Below are 19,266 nucleotides of genomic sequence, written 5' to 3' on the forward strand. Positions count from 1 at the left end.
TAGACTGCTGCGCCACTTGGGAGCCCAACCTTTGGACTTTAGGTACATTAAGAAAATAAGGAGATGACACTTAGGCTACAGGAGATGTGCATTACAGGTAACATTTTATGAGGTGAATTTAATTTCATTAATTTTAGTTGCTCCCATAGATGAACAGTACATGGTTGCTCTATGTTAGAGGTCTTCACGGGTCCTTTGGACCTGTTCCGAAATGGATCCGTGACTTTCTCATACATACATAAAAATAAAAAAAACATAATTCTGTTTCGAGTGTACCAGAGGACAGTCAGATCTGTTACAAAATGGCCTGTGGGAAAACAGATCCGAGAGTAGAAAGAGAACGAAATCTCCAACTGGGCGCTGACAGCGCCATCAATAAATCAGTGACGTTGGCCAAATGATCCACAGTTAGGCCCTACGTGTCCTTACCTGCATATATCAAATTACAAAAACACTATTCGATGTGTATCATATTCTAAACTTTATAGCTTATAGGCCTTCACGGGTCCAACTGAACCCGAAATTCCGAGATCCGACCTGGGAAAATTCAAACTTTTTGTCTAGGATCTGGGTGGGTCTGATATAATTGCCACGGTATGTGCAATTCAAATGTATTTACTGACGGGACCCATCCTCTGTTCATTTAATGTCTGTGAGGTGATGAGAACTGAGCAAGCTTGTAGCTCACCTCTGCTGTTGAGAAGAGAGCGAGTTGAAAGTACTGTTAATTGTGAAGATGGAGGCCTTTTTAATTAAAGTAAAGCGAAAGTTAGAAGAGAAGGAGTATAGTGAAAAGGCGACAAGGGGAATGTCCTCGTGGACAAGTTTTAATATTGTACTGGACAAAGACAAGAAAGTTGGCGCGGCAAAAAGGACTGTGTGCAACTCGCTATTCAGGTTTGATGCAATTTTACCAATTTATTTATTTTCGTATTCATTATCATTGTTTTATCATTATTGTATGTAATTATTATTGTAGGCTTAAAATAATCTAAACCAGTTCTTTAAATATGCAAAATATTTTCGTTTTTTGTTGGCTAAATTAAGCTTGAACTGTGTTTTTAATTTTGTGCTCAGTATTTAGACAAGTCTAAAGAAATGCATGTCAGTCTTGGGAACATATTTTAAAATATCATACAGTGGACACATGTATACAATGCCCTGATGCATTTAGCACTCAAATACCCGACAGCTGAACGGTGAGCTGGGCAATTATAGTTTGAAGACAGTAAAAACAATAAAATAAGCTATAAAGTTGTGAATATGATACACATCGAATAGTGTTTTTGTATTTTTTTATAGTCAGGTAAGGACACGTAGGGCCTAACTGTGGATCATTTGGCCAACATCGCTCATTTATTGATGGCGCTGGCAGCGCCCAGTTGGAGATTTCTTTCTATTCTTGGATCTGAACGGGTCTAAACCAGCACGGGTTTGTTTTTTCATAGGCCTTTTTGGAACAGATCTGACTGTCCTCTGGTCCATTCGGAACGTATCTCAGTTGGAAAAAAAATGAATGTATGCATGTTGGGTTGGGTTGGGTGGGAAAGCTCATCTCCTGTAGCCTAATTGTCATCACCTTATTTTCATACTGTACCTAAATTACAAGGGTTGGATTTGCATTACACAATTTATGTCAGCACTTTAATTTAACTAGGCAAGTCAGTTAAGAACAAATTCATATTTACAATGGCGGCCGGACATGATACAGCCTGGATCTGGTTTGCCTCATATACATTGTCTAATGGTATCATTTTAAATTGAGAACATATAGCTGAACATGTAAACAAGGTATTCCTTTAGCTATTCTCTGCTTCAGATGACTGATGCCCACAAAGCCAGTAATGCCATCATGCTGTAGGCATATGACTGCAAAATGAATTAACATAGCTGATGTACTGAGAGTGGCAATCAAATAAAACAGAGTAGAGAACTTACAACTAGACAAAAAGGAAATGTTCATTTCAGGACACAACACAGAAACATTACAGACAGAACACATTCATCTCTTTATTGCAGGATTGTGATATGTGATTAATCAACATTGACACTAGTTCATTAACAATTAAAACAACGTTTAAACACTTCACTTCAAAATATACAAATAAGCCAATTTATACAGTGGGGCAAAAAAGTACTTAGTCAGCCACCAATTGTGCAAGTTCTCCCACTTAAAAAGATGAGAGAGGCCTGTAATTTTCATCATAGGTACACTTCAACTATGACAGACAAAATTAGAAAAAATATCCAGAAGATCACATTGTAGGATTTTTTATGAATTTATTTGCAAATGATGGTGGAAAATAAGTATTTGGTCAAAAACAAAAGTTTATCTCAATACTTTGTTATATACCCTTTGTTGGCAATGACAGAGGTCAAAAGTTTTCTGTAAGTCTTTACAAGGTTTTCACACACTGTTGCTGATATTTTGGCCCATTCCCCCATGCAGATCTCCTCTAGAGCAGTGATGTTTTGGGGCTGTTGCTGGGCAACACGGACTTTCAACTCCCTCCAAAGATTTTCTATGGGGTTGAGATCTGGAGACTGGCTAGGCCACTCCAGGACCTTGAAATGCTTCTTACGAAGCCACTCCTTCGTTGCCCGGGTGGTGTGTTTGGGATCATTGTCATGCTGAAAGACCCAGCCACGTTTCATCTTCAATGCTCTTGCTGATTGATGGAAGGAGGTTTTCACTCAAAATCTCACGATACATGGCCCCATTCATTCTTTCCTTTACACGGATCAGTCGTCCTGGTCCCTTTACAGAAAAACAGCCCCAAAGCATGATGTTTCCACCCCCATGCTTCACAGTAGGTATGGTGTTCTTTGGATGCAACTCAGCATTCTTTGTCCTCCAAACACGACTAGTTGAGTTATTACCAAAAAGTTATATTTTGGTTTCATCTGACCATATGACATTCTCCCAATCTTCTTCTGGATCATCCAAATGCTCTCTAGCAAATTTCAGACGGGCCTGGACATGTACTGGCTTAAACAGGGGGACACGTCTGGCACTGCAGGATTTGAGTCCCTGGTGGCGTAGTGTGTTACTGATGGTAGGCGTTTGTTACTTTGGTCCCAGCTCTCTGCAGGTCATTCACTAGGTCCCCCCATGTGATTCTGGTATTTTTGCTCACCGTTCTTGTGATCATTTTGACCCCACGGGGTGAGATCTTACGTGGAGCCCCAGATCGAGGGAGATTATCAGTGGTCTTGTATGTCTTCCATTTCCTAATAATTGTTCCCACCGTTGATTTCTTCAAACCAAGCTGCTTACCTATTGCAGATTCAGTCTTCCCAGCCTGGTGCAGGTCTACAATTTTGTTTCTGGTGTCCTTTGACAGCTCTTTGGTCTTGGCCATAGTGGAGTTTGGAGTGTGACTGTTTGAGGTTGTGGACAGGTGTCTTTTATACTGATAACAAGTTCAAACAGGTGCCATTAATACAGGTAACGAGTGGAGGACAGAGGAGCCTCTTAAAGAAAAAGTTACAGGTCTGTGAGAGCCAGAAATCTTGCTTGTTTGTATGTGACCAAATACTTATTTTCCACCATAATTTGCAAATAAATTCATTAAAAATCCTACAATGTGATTTTCTGGATGTTTTTTTCTCATTTTGTCTGTCATAGTTGAAGTGAAAATTACAGGCCTCTCATCTTTTTAAGTGGGAGAACTTGAACAATTGGTGGCTGACTAAATACTTTTTTGCCCCACTGTATGCAGCAGTTTGGGCCACCTGGCTCGTTGCAAACGGTTGAAAGGCCATTTATTCCTAACAAAGACAGTAATTTAGTTGCCAGAATTGTATATAATTATGACATAACATTGAAGGTTGTGCAATGTAACAGTCATACTTAGACTTGCCACCCTTTCGATAAAATACGGAACGGTTCCGTATTTCACTGAAAGAATAAATGCTTTGTTTTCGAAAATATAGTTTCTGGATTTGACCATATTAATGACCAAAGGCTCGTATTTGTATGTTTATTATAATTAAGTATATGATTTGATATTTAATAGAGCAGTCTGACTGACAGGTGGTAGGCAGCAGCAGGCTCGTAAGCATTCATTCAAACAGCAGCTCTTAGCAATGCTGTTTATGACTTCAAGCCTATCAACTCCCGAGATTAGACTAGCAATACTAAAGTGCCTATAAAAACATCCAATAGTCAAAGGTATATGAAATACAAATGGTATAGCGAGAAATAGTCCTATAATAACTACAACCTAAAACTTCTTCACTGGGAATATTGAAGACTCATGTTAAAAGGAACCACCAGCTTTCATATGTTCTCATGTTCTGAGGAACTTAAACAGTCGCTTTTTTACATGGCACATATTGCACTTTTACTTTCTTCTCCAACACTGTTTTTGCATTATTTAAACCAAATTGAACATGTTTCATTATTTATTTGAGACTATATTTATTTTATTTATTATATTAAGTTAAAATAAGTGTTCATTGTTCATTCATTATTGTTGTAATTGTCATTTATTACAAATATGTATAATAATCAGCCGATTAAATCGGTATCTGCTTTTTTTGGTCCTCCAATAATTGGTATCTGCGTTGAAAAATCTTAAATCGGTCAACCTCTAGTATGTATGTACGGTCACTGTGGGGACGACGTCATTGGTGCACTTATTGATGAAGCCAATGACTGATGTGGTGTACTCTTCAATGCCATCGGAGGAATCGCAGAACATATTCCAGTTTGTGCTAGCAAAACAGTCCTGTAGTTTAGCATCCGCTTCATCTGACCACTTTTTTTATAGACTGAGTCAATGTTGCTTCCTGCTTAAATTTTTAGCTTGTAAGCAGGAATCAGGAGGATAGAGTTATGGTCAGATTTGCCAAATGGAGGGCGAGCTTTGTATGCGTCTCTGTGTGTGGAGTAAAGGTGGTCTAGAATTTCTCTCTCTCTGGTTGCACATTTAACATGCGGATAGAAATTTGGTGAAACGGATTTAAGTTTCCCTGCATTAAAGTCCCCTGCTACTAGGAGCGCCGCCTCCGGGTGAGCGCTTTCTTGGTTACAGCTCTTTTAAATGCTGTCTTAGTGCCAGCCTCAGTCTCGTGGTATGTAAACAGCTACGAAAAATACAGATAAACTCTCTAGGTAGTGTGGTCTATAGCTTATCATGATCTACTCTATCTCAGGCGAGCAATGGTTGTCTGAATAATGATCATACTAGAGTCAAACTCAAAATAAGCCTCTATACAGGACAGGTTGGATTGAGTGTGCACAATAACAGTGAATAAAGCCAACAGACAAGGATCATCCATAAGATGCCATTTATTCTCTCCTTAATAGACATGAGATCAATATCTTCAATTTGAATATATCCAAGTGGAAATGCAGTTGTGCGCAGACCAACACTTTTATTTTATGAGATTGCCATTCATAATAAACTAATCCAGCCCAATTCCATTTAACTCAAAATCATTTGTTAGGGGATAAAACAACACCAGGCAAGAGGTCACGGTCCAACCAACACAGTCATTTTTACAATAATCTTGCAAGTAAGTGAGAGCCACTTTGCGGTACAATGTTATGAGTGGGGGTTACTGTGGTGGAAGGGGGCTGGCAGTGTTGGCACGCAAGATGCCTCTGAGGACCTTGTAGTTGGCCAGGGGCTGATTGTCTTTAGGTGGGTAACATGGGCCACGGTCTGTGACGTAGGAGTAAGGGAAACGTAGGACCCACAGGCCATCAGGGGGCAGCACCAGCTCCGTCTGCTCTGGATGGAACACTGAACAGGGTGGAGAGCCCAGTTGGACCTAAGAAGAAAAAGGGGCAGTGTTTTACAGTCAACATTAAAGCATTACATCTCAATCAACAAAGGGACTATTTGCATTTTTTAAAAATCTCCAGTCGACACAGCCTGTTACTACACTAACAACTCAAAATGAGTCCAGTTCTAAATGCATTGAGAGTTTAGCATAACTGGTGTTTGTCACCAGGAAAACATGAGAAGTGAGGAATTTACTTATAGATGAGGAAAACATGAGAATAATTAACTTGTGACAAACACCAGTTGACAGGTAAATGAAGGCCAGGCAAGTGTACCTGTGGGTTAAGTGTTATCTCCAGGTGGGCCTCAGGTACAACAATGTAGAGACGCGCCAGCTGGGCATAGTTGGGTTTCAGGCCGCGCCCCTGGGCTGGAGAAGGGATGTACAGGGGCATGTCTGTGTTCAGGGCCCTTGTGGCCGGCTCTTTTGCCCCTCCAGGCCCCAGCACCTTCACCACTTTATCAGGCCCTGAGCTAAGGAAACGCCGACCCCTACTGTCCTCGTACTCAAAGCCCACGAAGGCCCGGGCCACGTCATCTCGCCTGCGTCCCCTACCAAGGCCCCCTGTGCTCCCCCGCTTTCCCACTAGGGCTTTGTTGGGGGCCGGCCAGGAAGAGGGTCCCCCATCCAGGGGCTCAGTTAGGCCCACTTCATCTTCAGAGCGGGAGCGAATCACTACGTCCCAGGGCAGGAGAAAGGAGGAGCCAGGCAGGAAGCCTGGCTGCTCCAGGCCAGTGTGGGGGTTGTAGGCCTTGGCGGGGCCCAGCTTGACCAGCGACCAGCTAGAGAACTTGGGCAGCAGGCCTTTGGGGCAGCCTGAGTGGAGCATGCCTGGGAGGTACTCCACGGTGGAGGCCTGGCGGTCTACCAGGCCGGGCCTCTTCTCCTGGCCCTCGCCTCCCACTCCGTCTCCATAGGGCCCCAGGCTGTCAGTGGACTGACCCAGGCTGAGAGCCAGGCTGAGGCTGGTGCTCTCCCCAGGGGTGTGGGATGCTGGTATACTCTCCTTCAGCTTCTCCACCTCTGATGGCTCTGACCCTGACGACAGGACTGGGGCTTCCACCTCAGGGGACCTGGGTGCTTCTTCGCAGGCCGGGGCTGGATCTGGGGTGCTCGGCTGGAAAACAGGAAAATCGATCCTCTCCAGCATCCCGCAGCATTTCTCTTCAAGCATCTACAGGGCAACAGGGTGAGATAAAGTGAAAAAATACTATAGGTACAGGTACAGTTGGGGGTTATGCTGGTGTCCTCTGCAACAACCTGGTCTCAGAGCATTTTGTATTATTCCGTATGTAAATCGGCGACACTCCATTTAGTATGAATTGTTACGTTTCGTATGGTATGTACTAGAGGTCGACCGATTAATCGGAATGGCCGATTAATTAGGGCCGATTTCAAGTTTTCATAATCGGAAATCTGTATTTTTGGACGCCGATTTAGGAAACAACAAAAAAAATTACACCTTTAACTAGGCAAGTCAGTTAAGAACACATTCTTATTTTCAATGATGGCCTAGGTACAGTGGGTTAACTGCCTTGTTCAGGGGAAGAACGACAGCTTTTTACCTTGTCAGCTCTGGGATTCAATCTTGCAACCTTACAGTTACCTAGTCCAACACTCTAACCACCTGCCCCTCATTGCACTCCACGAGGAGCCTGCCTGTTACGCGAATGCAGTAAGAAGCCATGGTAAGTTGCAAGCTAGAATTAAACCTATCTTATCAAAAAATCAATCATAATCACTAGTTAACTACACATGGTTGATGATATTACTAGTTATCTAGCATATCCTGCGTTGCATATAATCGATGCGGTGAGCATTCGTGAAAAAGCACTGTCGTCGCTCCAACGTGTACCTAACCATAAACGTTAATGCCTTTCTTAAAATCAATCCACATTAGTATATATTTCTAAACCTGCATATTTAGCTAAAAGAAATCCAGGTTAGCAGGAAATATTAGCCAGGTGAAATTGTGTCACTTCTCTGCATTCATTGCATGCAGAGTCAGGGTATATGCAACAGTTTGGGCCGCCTGGACTCGTTGCGAACTAATTTGCCAGAATTTTACGAAATTATGACATAACATTGAAGGTTGTGTAATGTGACAGAAATATTTAGACTTATGGCCACCCGTTAGATAAAATACGGAACGGTTCCGTATTTCACTGAAAGAATAAACGTCTTGTTTTCGAGATGATAGTTTCCGGATTCGACCATATTAATGACCTAAGGCTCGTATTTCTGTGTGTTATTATGTTATAATTAAGTATATGATTTGATAGAGCAGTCTGACTGAGCAATGGTAGGCACCAGCAGGCTCGTAAGCATTCATTCAAACAGCACTTTTGTGCGTTTTGCCAGCAGCTCTTCGCAATGCTTCAAGCATTGAGCTGTTTATGACTTCAAGCCTATCAACTCCCGAGATTAGGCTGGTGTAACCGATGTGAAATGCCTAGCTAGTTAGCGGGGTGTGTGCTAATAGCGTTTCAAACGTCACTCGCTCTGAGACTTGGAGTAGTTGTTCCCCTTGCTCTGCATGGGTAACGCTGCTTCGAGGGTGGCTGTTGTCGATGTGTTCCTGGTTCGAGCCCAGGTAGGGGCGAGGAGAGGGACGGAAGCTATACTGTTACACTGGCAATACTAAAGTGCCTATAAGAACATCCAATAGTCAAAGGTATATGAAATACAAATCGTATAGAGAGAAATAGTCCTATAATTCCTATAATAACTACAACCTAAAACTTCTTACCTGGGAATATTGAAGACTCATGTTAAAAGGAACCACCAGCTTTCATATGTTCTCATGTTCTGAGCAATGTAATTAAACGTTAGCTTTCTTACATGGCACATATTGCACTTTTACTTTCTTCTCCAACACTTTGTTTTTGCATTATTTAAACCAAATTGAACAGGTTTCATTATTTATTTGAGGCTAAATTGATTTTGATGTATTATATTAAGTTAAAATAAGTGTTCATTCAGTACGGTTGTAATTGTCCTTATAAAAATAAACTGTATATTTTTTATTATTATTATTTATTATTATTATTTTTTTTTTTAAATACAAAAAATCAATTGCTATAAATCGGTATTGGTGTTGAAAAATCATAATCGGTCGACCTCTAGTATGTACTAATTTGTGGATGTCCAGCGCTCATTTCTTATGATACAAATAACAATTAATATTATGTAAAAAATTGGCGAAATGTACAATATGTTACGAATTTGAAAAACATGTTAGGAATTCTAGCTAGCTGGCTAACGTTAGCTAGGCTAGGGTTAAGGGTTAGCTAACACGCTAAGTAGGTGTCAAGTAGTTGAAAAGTTGGTCATTAGCTAAAATACTAGCGTAGTATAATGAGATTCGAACTCACAACCTTTAATTTGCAAGACATTCGCATTATAGGTACACCCATTACCAACCACCATACTTTCATTTTTGCCTTAAGTAACCAGCCTCTGGGTGGCGCAATGGTCTAAGGCACTGTGCCACCTGAGATTCTGGGTTCGAGCCCAGGCTCTGTCGCAGCAGGCCACGCCCGGGAGGCGCACAATTGGCCCAGCGTCGTCCAGGTTAGCCAGGAGGGATATCCTAGTCTCATCGCACAGTAGTGACTCCTGTGGCAGGCCGGGCGCAGTGCACGCTGACCAGGTCGCTAGGTGTACGGTGTTTCCTCCGACACATTGGTGTGGCTTGGTTGGGTTGTGTTTCGGAGGACGCATGGCTCTCGACCTTCGCCTCGCCCGAGTCCGTATGGGAGTTGCAGCGATGAGACAAGACAGTAACTACTACCAATTGGATACCACAAAATTGGGGAGAAAAAAAAACAACAAAAACCATCTGGCTCATGTAACCATATCAAATGTAACATATCATACTAATTTGAGAGTCCCGGTCTAGTCTATGAGACCAGGCTGTCTGCAGAGATCTGTTGGTGGATATAGTACTTTAGTATTCTGAAGCACAAAACACAGAACAGCAATAGACAAGAACAGCTCAAGGACTGAACTACACACATTTAAAATAATAAAACAGTTACACACATTGCTGACACAACAGTACATACACATACGGTGCATTCAGAAAGTATTCAGACCCCTTCACCTTTTCCACATTTTGTAACGTTATATATGATTATATATATTTTCCCCCTCAATCTACACACAACACCCCATAATGACAAAGCAATTTTTGGGGGGGCAAGTATATTAAATATAAAAAACAGAAATACCTTATTTACGTAAGTATTCAGACCCTTTGCTATGAGACTCGAAATTGAGCTGAGGTGCATCATGTTTCCATTGATCATCCTTGAGATGTTTCTACAACTTGGAGTCCACCGGTGGTAAATTCAATTGATTGGACAGGATTTTGAAAGTCACACACCTGTCTCCAGGTGACAGTGCATGTCAAGGCAAAAACCAAGCCATGAGGTTGAAGGAATTGTCCGTAGAGCTCCGAGACAGGATTGTGTCCAGGCACAGATCTGGGGAAGGGTACCAACAAATTCTGCAGCATTGAAGGTCCAAGAAGTTTGGAACCACCGAAACTCTTCCTAGAGCTGGCTGTCCGGCGAAACTGAGCAATCGGGGAAGAAGGTGACCAAGAATCTTGGTTTCATCAGACCAGAGAATCTTCTTTCTCATGGTCTGATTCCTTTTGCTGCCTTTTGGCAAACTCCAAGTGGGCTGTCATGTGCCTTTTACTGAGGAGTGGTTTCCATCTGGACACGCTACCATTAAGGCCTAATTGGTGGAGTGCTGCAAAGATGGTTGTCCTTCTGGAAGGTTCTCCCATCTCCACAGAGGAACTGGAGCTCTGTCAGAGTGACCATCGGGTTCTTGGTCACCTCCCTGACCAATGTCCTTCTCCTCAGATTGCTCAGTTTGGCCAGGCGGCCTGCTCTAGGAAGAATCTTGGTGGTTCCAAACTTCTTCCATTTAAGAATGATAAAGTCCACTGTGTTCTTGGGGACCTTCAATGGTGCAGAAATGTTTTGATACCCTTCCCAAGATATGTGCCTTGACAAACCTGTCTTGCAGGTATACAGACAATTCCTTCGACCTCATGGCTTGGTTTTTGCTCTGATATGCACTGCCAACTGTGAGACCTTATATACACAGCCTTTCCAAATCATGTCCAATAAATTTTATTTACAACAGATGGACTGCAATCAAGTTGTAAAAACATCAAGGATGATCAATGGAAATAGGATGCACACGAGCTCAATTTCGAGTCTCATAGCAAAGGGTCTGAATACTTGTGGCTTTTTATACATTTGCCGAAATGTCTAAAAACCTGTTTTCACTTTGTCATCATGGGGTATTTGTGTGTAGATTGTTGAGGGGAAAAAATAATTGATCCCATTTTAGAATAGGGCTGTTAACATAAACCGTGGAAAACGGGAAGGGGTCTGAATACTTTCCGAATGCACTGTATGTCCCAATGTCCAGACTTTTTCTTCCATCCAGGTCCAAGGACAAACACTTTTCAGGGGCTCAGATTCAAGTTAAACAGGAGTGACAATATAGTCCCCCAACATTGTCAGTAGCTTTCCATCTAAATATATCAAGTGGTTTCTCATTACTGATGGACAACAATACTTTCCCCACCTCTCCCACACTATATTTACAGAATTCTAAATTACAATGCTTTCCTTTAAATATTAGGTATTTTATGCATGAATATGATGTCTCACAGTTTGTTGTTGGCATTTCATGCTCGAGTTTGCCCACTTTGGCAATGAAATAGTCATTAAAATAATTGCCAATATCAAAATGTTTTGTGATGACTGAGCCTTCTGTTTCAATAAAATGTGGAGTTAAATGTCTTTCTGTCCATAATTTAATTTAAATGTACTCCAAAGCTTTTTTCCATCATACTTTATATTATTCGTCTTCATTTTGTAGTTTTCTTTTTGTTCAGTCACAATTTCTCAATTTACAGTAAGTTTGCCAATCAGATGTGCAGCTAGACTTATTAGCCACTCCTTTTGCTTCATCGCTCTCAAACATACAGTTTTCCAATTCCTCATCAATTCTATCAGTCAGTGTCTTAATAGGGCCAGGCTTATCAATAACTGGATGAAACAATGTCATAAATGCATCAAGTGCAGTGTCTGGATGCTCCACGTTACACACAGCAGACCAACTGTTTATTTATTTATTTTTATATAATGAATCACTACTAAATGTGTTATATAATCTGACACTATTTTAGGCCCAGCCTTTGGCTTTTCTGTATATGGCCACTTTATTATGTTCACTAAATCCAATGGGTGTGGATACCGCTTTAGAACAAAGTTCTGCATAAACAATGATAGATACTAACTTGGTAGAAGTCATAGTTGGCAGCTTGGATGGCAAAGGGGTCCTCACGAGGGGCTTGCTTCCGGCCACAGTTACACGAGCCAGTGGAACGCCCCCTGCTGTTGTGGTTGAGGATGGGCGGGTTGTGGTCCATCTCTGGCTTCTCACCTGCAGATATAGTAACATAGAAGACAGTTGTTAGCCATAACAATATAGTTCAAAATTGATATTCTGAGATACACCGATTACCAACTATGTTGATACCTGTTATGATACCTATGTGTTTTAAATATGGAAAATACTATAACTTCTCATTTTCTGTATGGTAGTGATTGAGGCTTTACCTGGCCGAGGCAGCAGGTGAAACTTGTGCACACAGTGTTGGTCCGTCAGACTGCGCTCTTCACATAGCTGATGCCCATTACTCCAGAACTTGTAGCAGTCCTCATGCAACTGCAAGGCATAGCGCTGAAAAGCTACGCCACGTGCATGCTGACTATAGACCCGAAGTGCTTGTGTCAGTTGGTTTTTGTGCACCGTGGTGGTATAGTTATGGGGAAGGTTGGACTGGTAGGTGCTATGTGCCAGCGGCAGGGCTTTCTGACAGCGGTTCTCAGAGAACTTGGCATCCGTGTCCAGGAAACCCTCCAACACTTTAAGCTGACTCTGCACTTTTACAGATAGCTCAGCACTTTCCTCATCTGTGTTGGCTATCATAACCTGATGCAGCATGTAGGCCACTTGGGCCCACTTGGAGTAAGTTGGAAGCTCAAAATGGGAAGGCTGTGGATTGCGACCGACGCTGTCGTCAAAGCCTTTCTTGGTCAACACCAGTTCGACATGCTGCCAAAGGAACTCCTTCAGACTACAGTCCACATGTTGCCCTCCTGAGAGGCTGCTGCTTTCTACATTGAAGGATGGATGTCTAGCAGAGTGACGCATTTGTTGATAGCGCCTGGGTCCAGATACTGAGGTATTGGTGTCATTTTCCCGCAGGGCGCAGTTGGAGCGCAGCTGCCCCAGCACGGCTGCCACTGGGTCCTCCTCTGGCCCTGGCACCACATACACAAACGCCTGGTTAGCAGGGACAGTGAACAAGCAATTACTGCTCTGGTTGGTGAGGACCCGACTTTTCCGGAAAATGCGATATATCTGGTCCTCCAATGCATGCTGTAGGCGTCTTCGTGGAGAGTGTTTCTTGGGCTTGTCAGCATTTCCCCCAGAAGGATCTGAACCATTTCCACCACAGCTTCTCAGGGTTCCATTCATCTGGAATACAAATAGGAGGCGTGGGGGACAGGGGCGGCAGTTCACCTTCCATTCTTTGGATATGTTGGAATCCTTAATGGCAGCACGTAGTAGTGGCAGAGTTTTCTGACGAAGTGCATCCACAGCACGGAACAATCTGTCATAGGTGACATCAAAACAGCATGTAGGATGGACCAGTAGCAGGACATGGCACAAGGAGAAGAGATAGAGCAATGCTAAACAATGCTGTTTATCCGCCCCTTTCCACGATTCATGCGCATCGGAGTGTCCGATGCCCGCACTCAAAGACTCACACGCCCGCAAAAGCTGTCGGTTGTCACAAACTGAAGTAAGCACCAGATACAATACGCGGTTTTCTTGGCTGTAGTATGCCTGAATCAAGCCTCCACTGTTCTGATTGTCGGTCTCATCCAGTCGGAAGAGATCATAGATGTGCTTGTCCGCGAGCGTGTTGATTAGAAACTCTTTTGGCGATCCGGCTTGCATCGCAGTCTTACCGAATAAACCAAGTACACAGAGACCGTCATCTTTGTACAATGGATCCTCTATTACTTCTGATTCTAGAAGCACTCCCAAACTCATGGGCAAAGCCATTTCTTCCGGCCAAATCAATGTGGGGAAGATAAATATATGCGCACAAGGCCACTTTCCGTGGACACAAGTAAAATGTTCCGTGTAGAAACAAGGGACATTTGTGTTCCCGCAACCAAAACAGGTATGGTCTTTTATGGATACCGAAATTGTGTAAAAAATTAATGTTTTATAATAATACTTAAAAACATGTCTAGGAATTCACAAATGTAATTGTATTCTTATAAGCACAATATTGGTAAAAATACATTCAATAAAACTTTAAAAATGTAACAGATTTTATTTGGTTACAGTAGCAAATTAAAAATATCATGCAATAAGATTTTAGAAAAAAAGCTATATAAACAAAGATCAAAACACAATAGCTCACAAACATATTGGGTCCCTAGTCAATGTGCAATTTCCAAACAAAGTCCCTCAGATATGTTTACTTCCTCATAAAAATGACTACTAACTGAACTCACATTAAAAACATGTGATGCATCTCACTCAGTTCAAGTAACTCATCACAGATTGTGTTTCCTCAACATGTACAGAGTATCTCAACTACTGCCTTTTAAATCTCAGTATGGCTCACTTAATATCACTGTTCCAAGAACCATGAGGCTTTAAGGCAGTGTTGGGATTAACCAATCCTATGTCTGATACAGAGGGGCAGTCAAGGCAAGTCCTCATCTGTCATTCAATGAATTAACAGGACTGTTCTGTAAAAGCAGCTTTCACAGAAAATGCTTGCTTTCAGAATTTATGTTCATTTTAAAAGTGGTTCAAGACAAAACAGTGTTTCCTCTTCTCATCCTCAATCTCCCTAGCACTTAATAAACCATTCAGCAATGGAAAGCATTATGTAACCCATCCAGCAAAGGAAAGGAGTAACCCATTCAGCAGTGGAAAGCAGAATGCGCTAGTAAATGTGCATTGCGCCAATAGTTACATCCATAGCTTGCATACCATCCGCATACAACAGAGCAGCTGCTTTTCACTGTTACATTTCAACTCGTCTGGACCGACATTGTGTATTTATCAACAAATGTCTCAGTTTTGATTATCAAAGCTTCCATTGCAATTCTTTGCCTTTGGAGACGGTCCTCGTGGTAAGGCACTCTGAGGGAATAAATAAAACAAAAGTAGTGAAAAAGGGGACACACCTTTATAACCATGCACATGGGCTCTAAAGTTGTGGTGCTCCGAGTGGAGTGAGTGACCTACCTGGAACTTGCGTTGCAGAGCCTGAGTCATGATGGGGGTGAGGCCAGTGCCTGCCTCCATATTCTCCTTGTCAAACAGAGGAGTACCACCAGGACTCCTAACGAATAGAGAAAATGTCAGACTGAGCTCTCACTTGATTATAGTCCTTTGACTTCCTGTTTTCAGGAAACACAAGAACCCCAGAATAAAGCACTTGAGTGTTGAAACACATTACCTATTGATTTGAACTCTCTTCAGCTGTGTACGCAGACTCATGGGGTTTTTAGAAGGTGTTCTAGAGTGGGAAATAACATTTGATCATCTCCACAGTAAGACAACACAAATCCAATAAAGAAAACAATTATTTCAAAAGCGATTATTTTAATTCTCATCCAGGTGTGCAGGCATTTGTTCCAGGCCTGATAAACATGATTCAAATTATTATCAGTATTGGCCTTGAACAAAAGCCTGCACAACATGTGGTGGATCCCCAGGACCATGATGGAGAACACTGATAATCTTATGGTCACAAAACAATGGCAGCAGATGAAGAAATAGGGGATAGGTTTACCTGCCAGCGCTAAGGCATTTGGGGAGCTTAGGGAGCAGTTGGCAGTGGGATCGTTTCAGACGGACATTCTGCAGGTCTGCCACAGTGACCAGAGGGGCACGTATTTTCTCTGGAGTCCTCTGAAATAGAAATAGAGACAATGCACACGTTTATGCTGGAAATGCAAGAGAAGCAGGCACAATACTGCATGCTATGTGGGACTGTCCTGTGGATCTTACATTTTGGACAGGTGGAAGCGCTCATTACTTTGAGTAGGTTAAGGATATGCCTTGCTTACCTTTGATTTCACACTGCTGACAATGACCTTTCTCAGTTTAACAGTCTGTAAATCCCTGAGGGTCACAGCCACCAGTAAGTCCTGCTTCTCCTTGGAGCTCTAAGTGACAGACAGAGGTCCCATCATAGGAGATATGAGACTGAAATCGATCTATGACCACCAAATTAAAAATAATGAACAGTGAGTTAAGTTCTTACCTGTTGAGCATTGGAGGCCACTCTTTTTTTAGGGACGTAGGGCTGCAGAAAAGTGGTAGATGGGGGAGGAGGAGGTGGCGGTGGTGGAGGTGGTGGAGGAGCTGGGACTGGTGGTGTGAGAGCAGGGAGAGGGTCTACACTGGACCCACAGCCCAACGGAAGAGGGGGAGGAGTAGGGAACATTGGACGGACTAAGCCACCAGCCACAGTCCCATGGCAGTGGCATGCAGTGCTACCCCCCTGCTGATAAGACAGGCTTTAGTGACATGTGGCTGTTTGTCACATCATAAGGTACATTCAGTTGAGTGTAATTGTTGGTGTCTCACCTGAAGAGCAGAATGCAAGGCATCCATCTCCCTCTGCAGCTCAGCCATTTGATTCTGGAGGGTCTCTAATTGTTTGGCATACCCCCGCCAGAAGAAAAATGTTTTCAAGAATCCAGAAAATGACTGCAATAGATAGATGGAAGTAGAAATTGGGTCTGTAGCAAGGTTTCCATCCAATGGCGAAGGTGCATAAAGAGGGCAGCCCCCATGTACTCACCATAAATGCCTTGTTTGCTAAGTTCGCCGTACATTTCTCTCCGTTACAGTGACGTAATATCTGAATTCCTCCATCTTTATTGGTAACAGATTTTCATGCAAATATTCTAAAATCTGCATAAAGAAAATGTGCATTTTCCCAGCAGTGTAGTTTCTCCACCAAACTGACTTAGTGTGGATAAAAATCAGTGAGTGATGACACAGTGCCCACAAAAATGACTTTTTCACTTAAGATTTCATGTACCGAATAAAAATAGAAAGTTCAATGCGTTTCCTTTGCATTTTCAACTCTACAGATAGTTGTGTTAAATAGCAAATGTGCTTACTCTGGTCTTGTCATGTGCGCTCTAGCCAACAGCTCACAGATACAGTGCAGTTAGGCTGTACGGGTATGATGAGATTATTATGGATAAGAGTAAGAATATATTTTTATTTGTCAAACGGCAGTCAAGCATCGATCATCATGTCACCAGAATAGGATCCTCAATATTTATTGGAAAGGAGAATCAAGATCACTGTGCACTTTCACCACCCTGTGAAGTTCATCATAAATGATTTCTTCTATAGCCTAATAAACTGCATAGTTTCCCCAAGTCATAGTGGGAGGATCACATACCATATCATCACGTGACTCAAAGTTGATTAACTTGGAGTCGTGATATGATGCGTATAAAAAACGCTTCCGCCGCAATTTCTCACATAATTCATTTTGCAAACACTAAAGATCCCACCATGTCGAACGAACAAATTATTGAGCGGGATATATACAATTTTACCACAACTTCCTGTTTCCATCACAGCTGTTGTGGTTTAAATTTTTATTTTTTTACACAGTATGACTTTACTCGCATAAAAACTGTGGATGGAAATGTGGTTAGTGTCACTGACATATAGAGTGAATCATATAGGTAAGTGCTTGGGAATGAAATCTAACATAACATTTCCCTCTACCAAAACAGCCCTGTTACAAACAGCCATGCTGTAGAAACCTACCTGGCTCAGGCAGTTCCTCCAGATTTGGCATACCCTGCCAAAAGCCAGCAGCAACCCTCTGACACCCAGCAAAGGAACTGGACTGGTTTGGGTGATTGGGTCACAATTTCCAAGTCTAAAAATACACACAGAATGATAAGTGTTAAGAGAGTTGAGGAAAGCGTTGTGCTCCCTCCTGTGCACGATCATTCAGCCATCCATGGATTCATGTTGACATTGTAGGCAACAATAGAAGGACAACTGTCAGTAGTCTAGACTAATAAGGGTTGCCAGTCAACAACAACTCTACTGTATGAACTAAAATGTTGCAGTGATGACAGCCATAGATTGACTCACTGTGTGATTACAGGTGTGACGATGGGCTTAGGTGTTTCTTGAAGCCTTTTACTCATAACAGCCCAGCGTCTGCTGCTGGCCCTCTTCTTCCTGCGTTGCAGGAAGGCTTTGCTTGGTCTCTAAATGCACAGTGAAGAGAGTCAGATTCAGTTACATTTCAAAATATGTATGGGTTAATAGACAAGTTAGTTATTTACACACCAGTAATGGTAATTGGGCAATATCCAATTTGACAAATTAGCCAGCCACGTTTACTATTGGCAGCCCATAGCATAGGTGAGTGGTATCAAATATATGGCCTGCGAGAGGGTCCAATCCAGCCCGCGGTTGGGTTGAGTAAAACATAAATAATACCAAATTAATTAAAGGGGGTGGGGTTATAATAATAACTAAAAGGGGGGGGGGGTTGAATATACCTTCAAATGACTAAAACCAAATCGCAACTGTGTAGACTATAAAATTACAAAATCACCAAAATGAAAGCTAGACAGTCAGGGAGCATCGGAAGAGGACATTTTTTTCTGCAAATGTTGGGGGTGAGGAAAAAGGACCAATTTTCGTTGAAAACCGAATGCGGCCCCCGGGCAAATTGAATTTAACACCCCTGGCCTAGGTCCAATAATTTAATATCTTGATTACCATTGTCATTGTATCTAGCTAAATGACAATTAACGTAACAACAAACAGGCTGGACTTCCTGCTTTTCATACCTAGCTAGCTACGGTATACAAACTGTTTTAAAGAATGTATATAAATTGCCAACGCAAAACGTTACTACTTCAATAGCCAAGCAAATGCACGAACAAGATAGGTTTTGCCTGCCAGCAACGCTTTTGCAACACAGCATGCTAGCTACCTAACACCGGCCGACCATAGACGTTAACACACATCTGTATTCGTGGCGCTAGTTTCGTTCAGCCTTCTCTGTTTTTTAACCTATTCATGCAAGTTAGTGAACCTTATAACTGACGTTACATACCCATGATCCAGCCATAAAAAAAAAACGTATTCAAACTAGCTAGAGGATTTAAAAAAAAAAACGGATATTTGTACAATGTTTGCTTTGCTCAACAAGGATTTTCAAAATGTACAACTAGTCGCTTCAACAAATCAAGAAACGTATTGCACACAGCTGGATGAAGACTTACGTGGATAGGCTACTGAATACAGAAGTAGCTAGAATGACCAATCACAAAT

At 42.2% G+C, this 19,266-nt stretch overlaps 2 protein-coding genes across 8 annotated transcripts; both read right to left on the minus strand.

The window, feature by feature from the left end:
- Positions 1–5,278: 5,278 nt before the first annotated feature.
- On the minus strand, positions 5,279–14,067 carry LOC109872965 (protein SMG8). Its single transcript, XM_020464402.2, has 4 exons — positions 12,450–14,067; positions 12,128–12,273; positions 6,071–6,970; positions 5,279–5,781 (listed from the first exon to the last, which is right to left on the minus strand). The coding sequence occupies exons 1-4, from the start codon at positions 13,966–13,968 to the stop codon at positions 5,566–5,568; spliced, it is 2,781 nt and encodes a 926-aa protein (XP_020319991.1). The 5' UTR covers positions 13,969–14,067; the 3' UTR covers positions 5,279–5,565.
- Positions 14,068–14,219: 152 nt separating this feature from the next.
- On the minus strand, positions 14,220–19,214 carry prr11 (proline rich 11). Of its 7 annotated transcripts, none has more exons than XM_031807432.1 (11): positions 19,049–19,192; positions 18,070–18,188; positions 17,734–17,848; positions 16,742–16,815; positions 16,525–16,647; positions 16,199–16,441; positions 16,002–16,100; positions 15,725–15,843; positions 15,389–15,448; positions 15,175–15,271; positions 14,220–15,069 (listed from the first exon to the last, which is right to left on the minus strand). In XM_031807432.1, the coding sequence occupies exons 3-11, from the start codon at positions 17,762–17,764 to the stop codon at positions 15,001–15,003; spliced, it is 915 nt and encodes a 304-aa protein (XP_031663292.1). In that variant the 5' UTR covers positions 17,765–17,848; positions 18,070–18,188; positions 19,049–19,192; the 3' UTR covers positions 14,220–15,000. The 7 variants fall into 7 exon arrangements, with proteins under 7 accessions (XP_031663292.1, XP_031663293.1, XP_020320540.1 ...); XM_031807433.1 differs by lacking the exon at positions 19,049–19,192 and adding an exon at positions 18,271–18,399 and having other exon boundaries at positions 16,199–16,438; XM_020464951.2 differs by lacking the exon at positions 16,742–16,815 and having other exon boundaries at positions 16,199–16,438; positions 19,049–19,214.
- Between the last annotated feature and the right edge of the window lie 52 nt (positions 19,215–19,266).

The sequence above is a fragment of the Oncorhynchus kisutch genome, linkage group LG28 (assembly GCF_002021735.2).
Source record: "Oncorhynchus kisutch isolate 150728-3 linkage group LG28, Okis_V2, whole genome shotgun sequence".
In the NCBI taxonomy this organism is placed as follows: domain Eukaryota; kingdom Metazoa; phylum Chordata; class Actinopteri; order Salmoniformes; family Salmonidae; genus Oncorhynchus; species Oncorhynchus kisutch.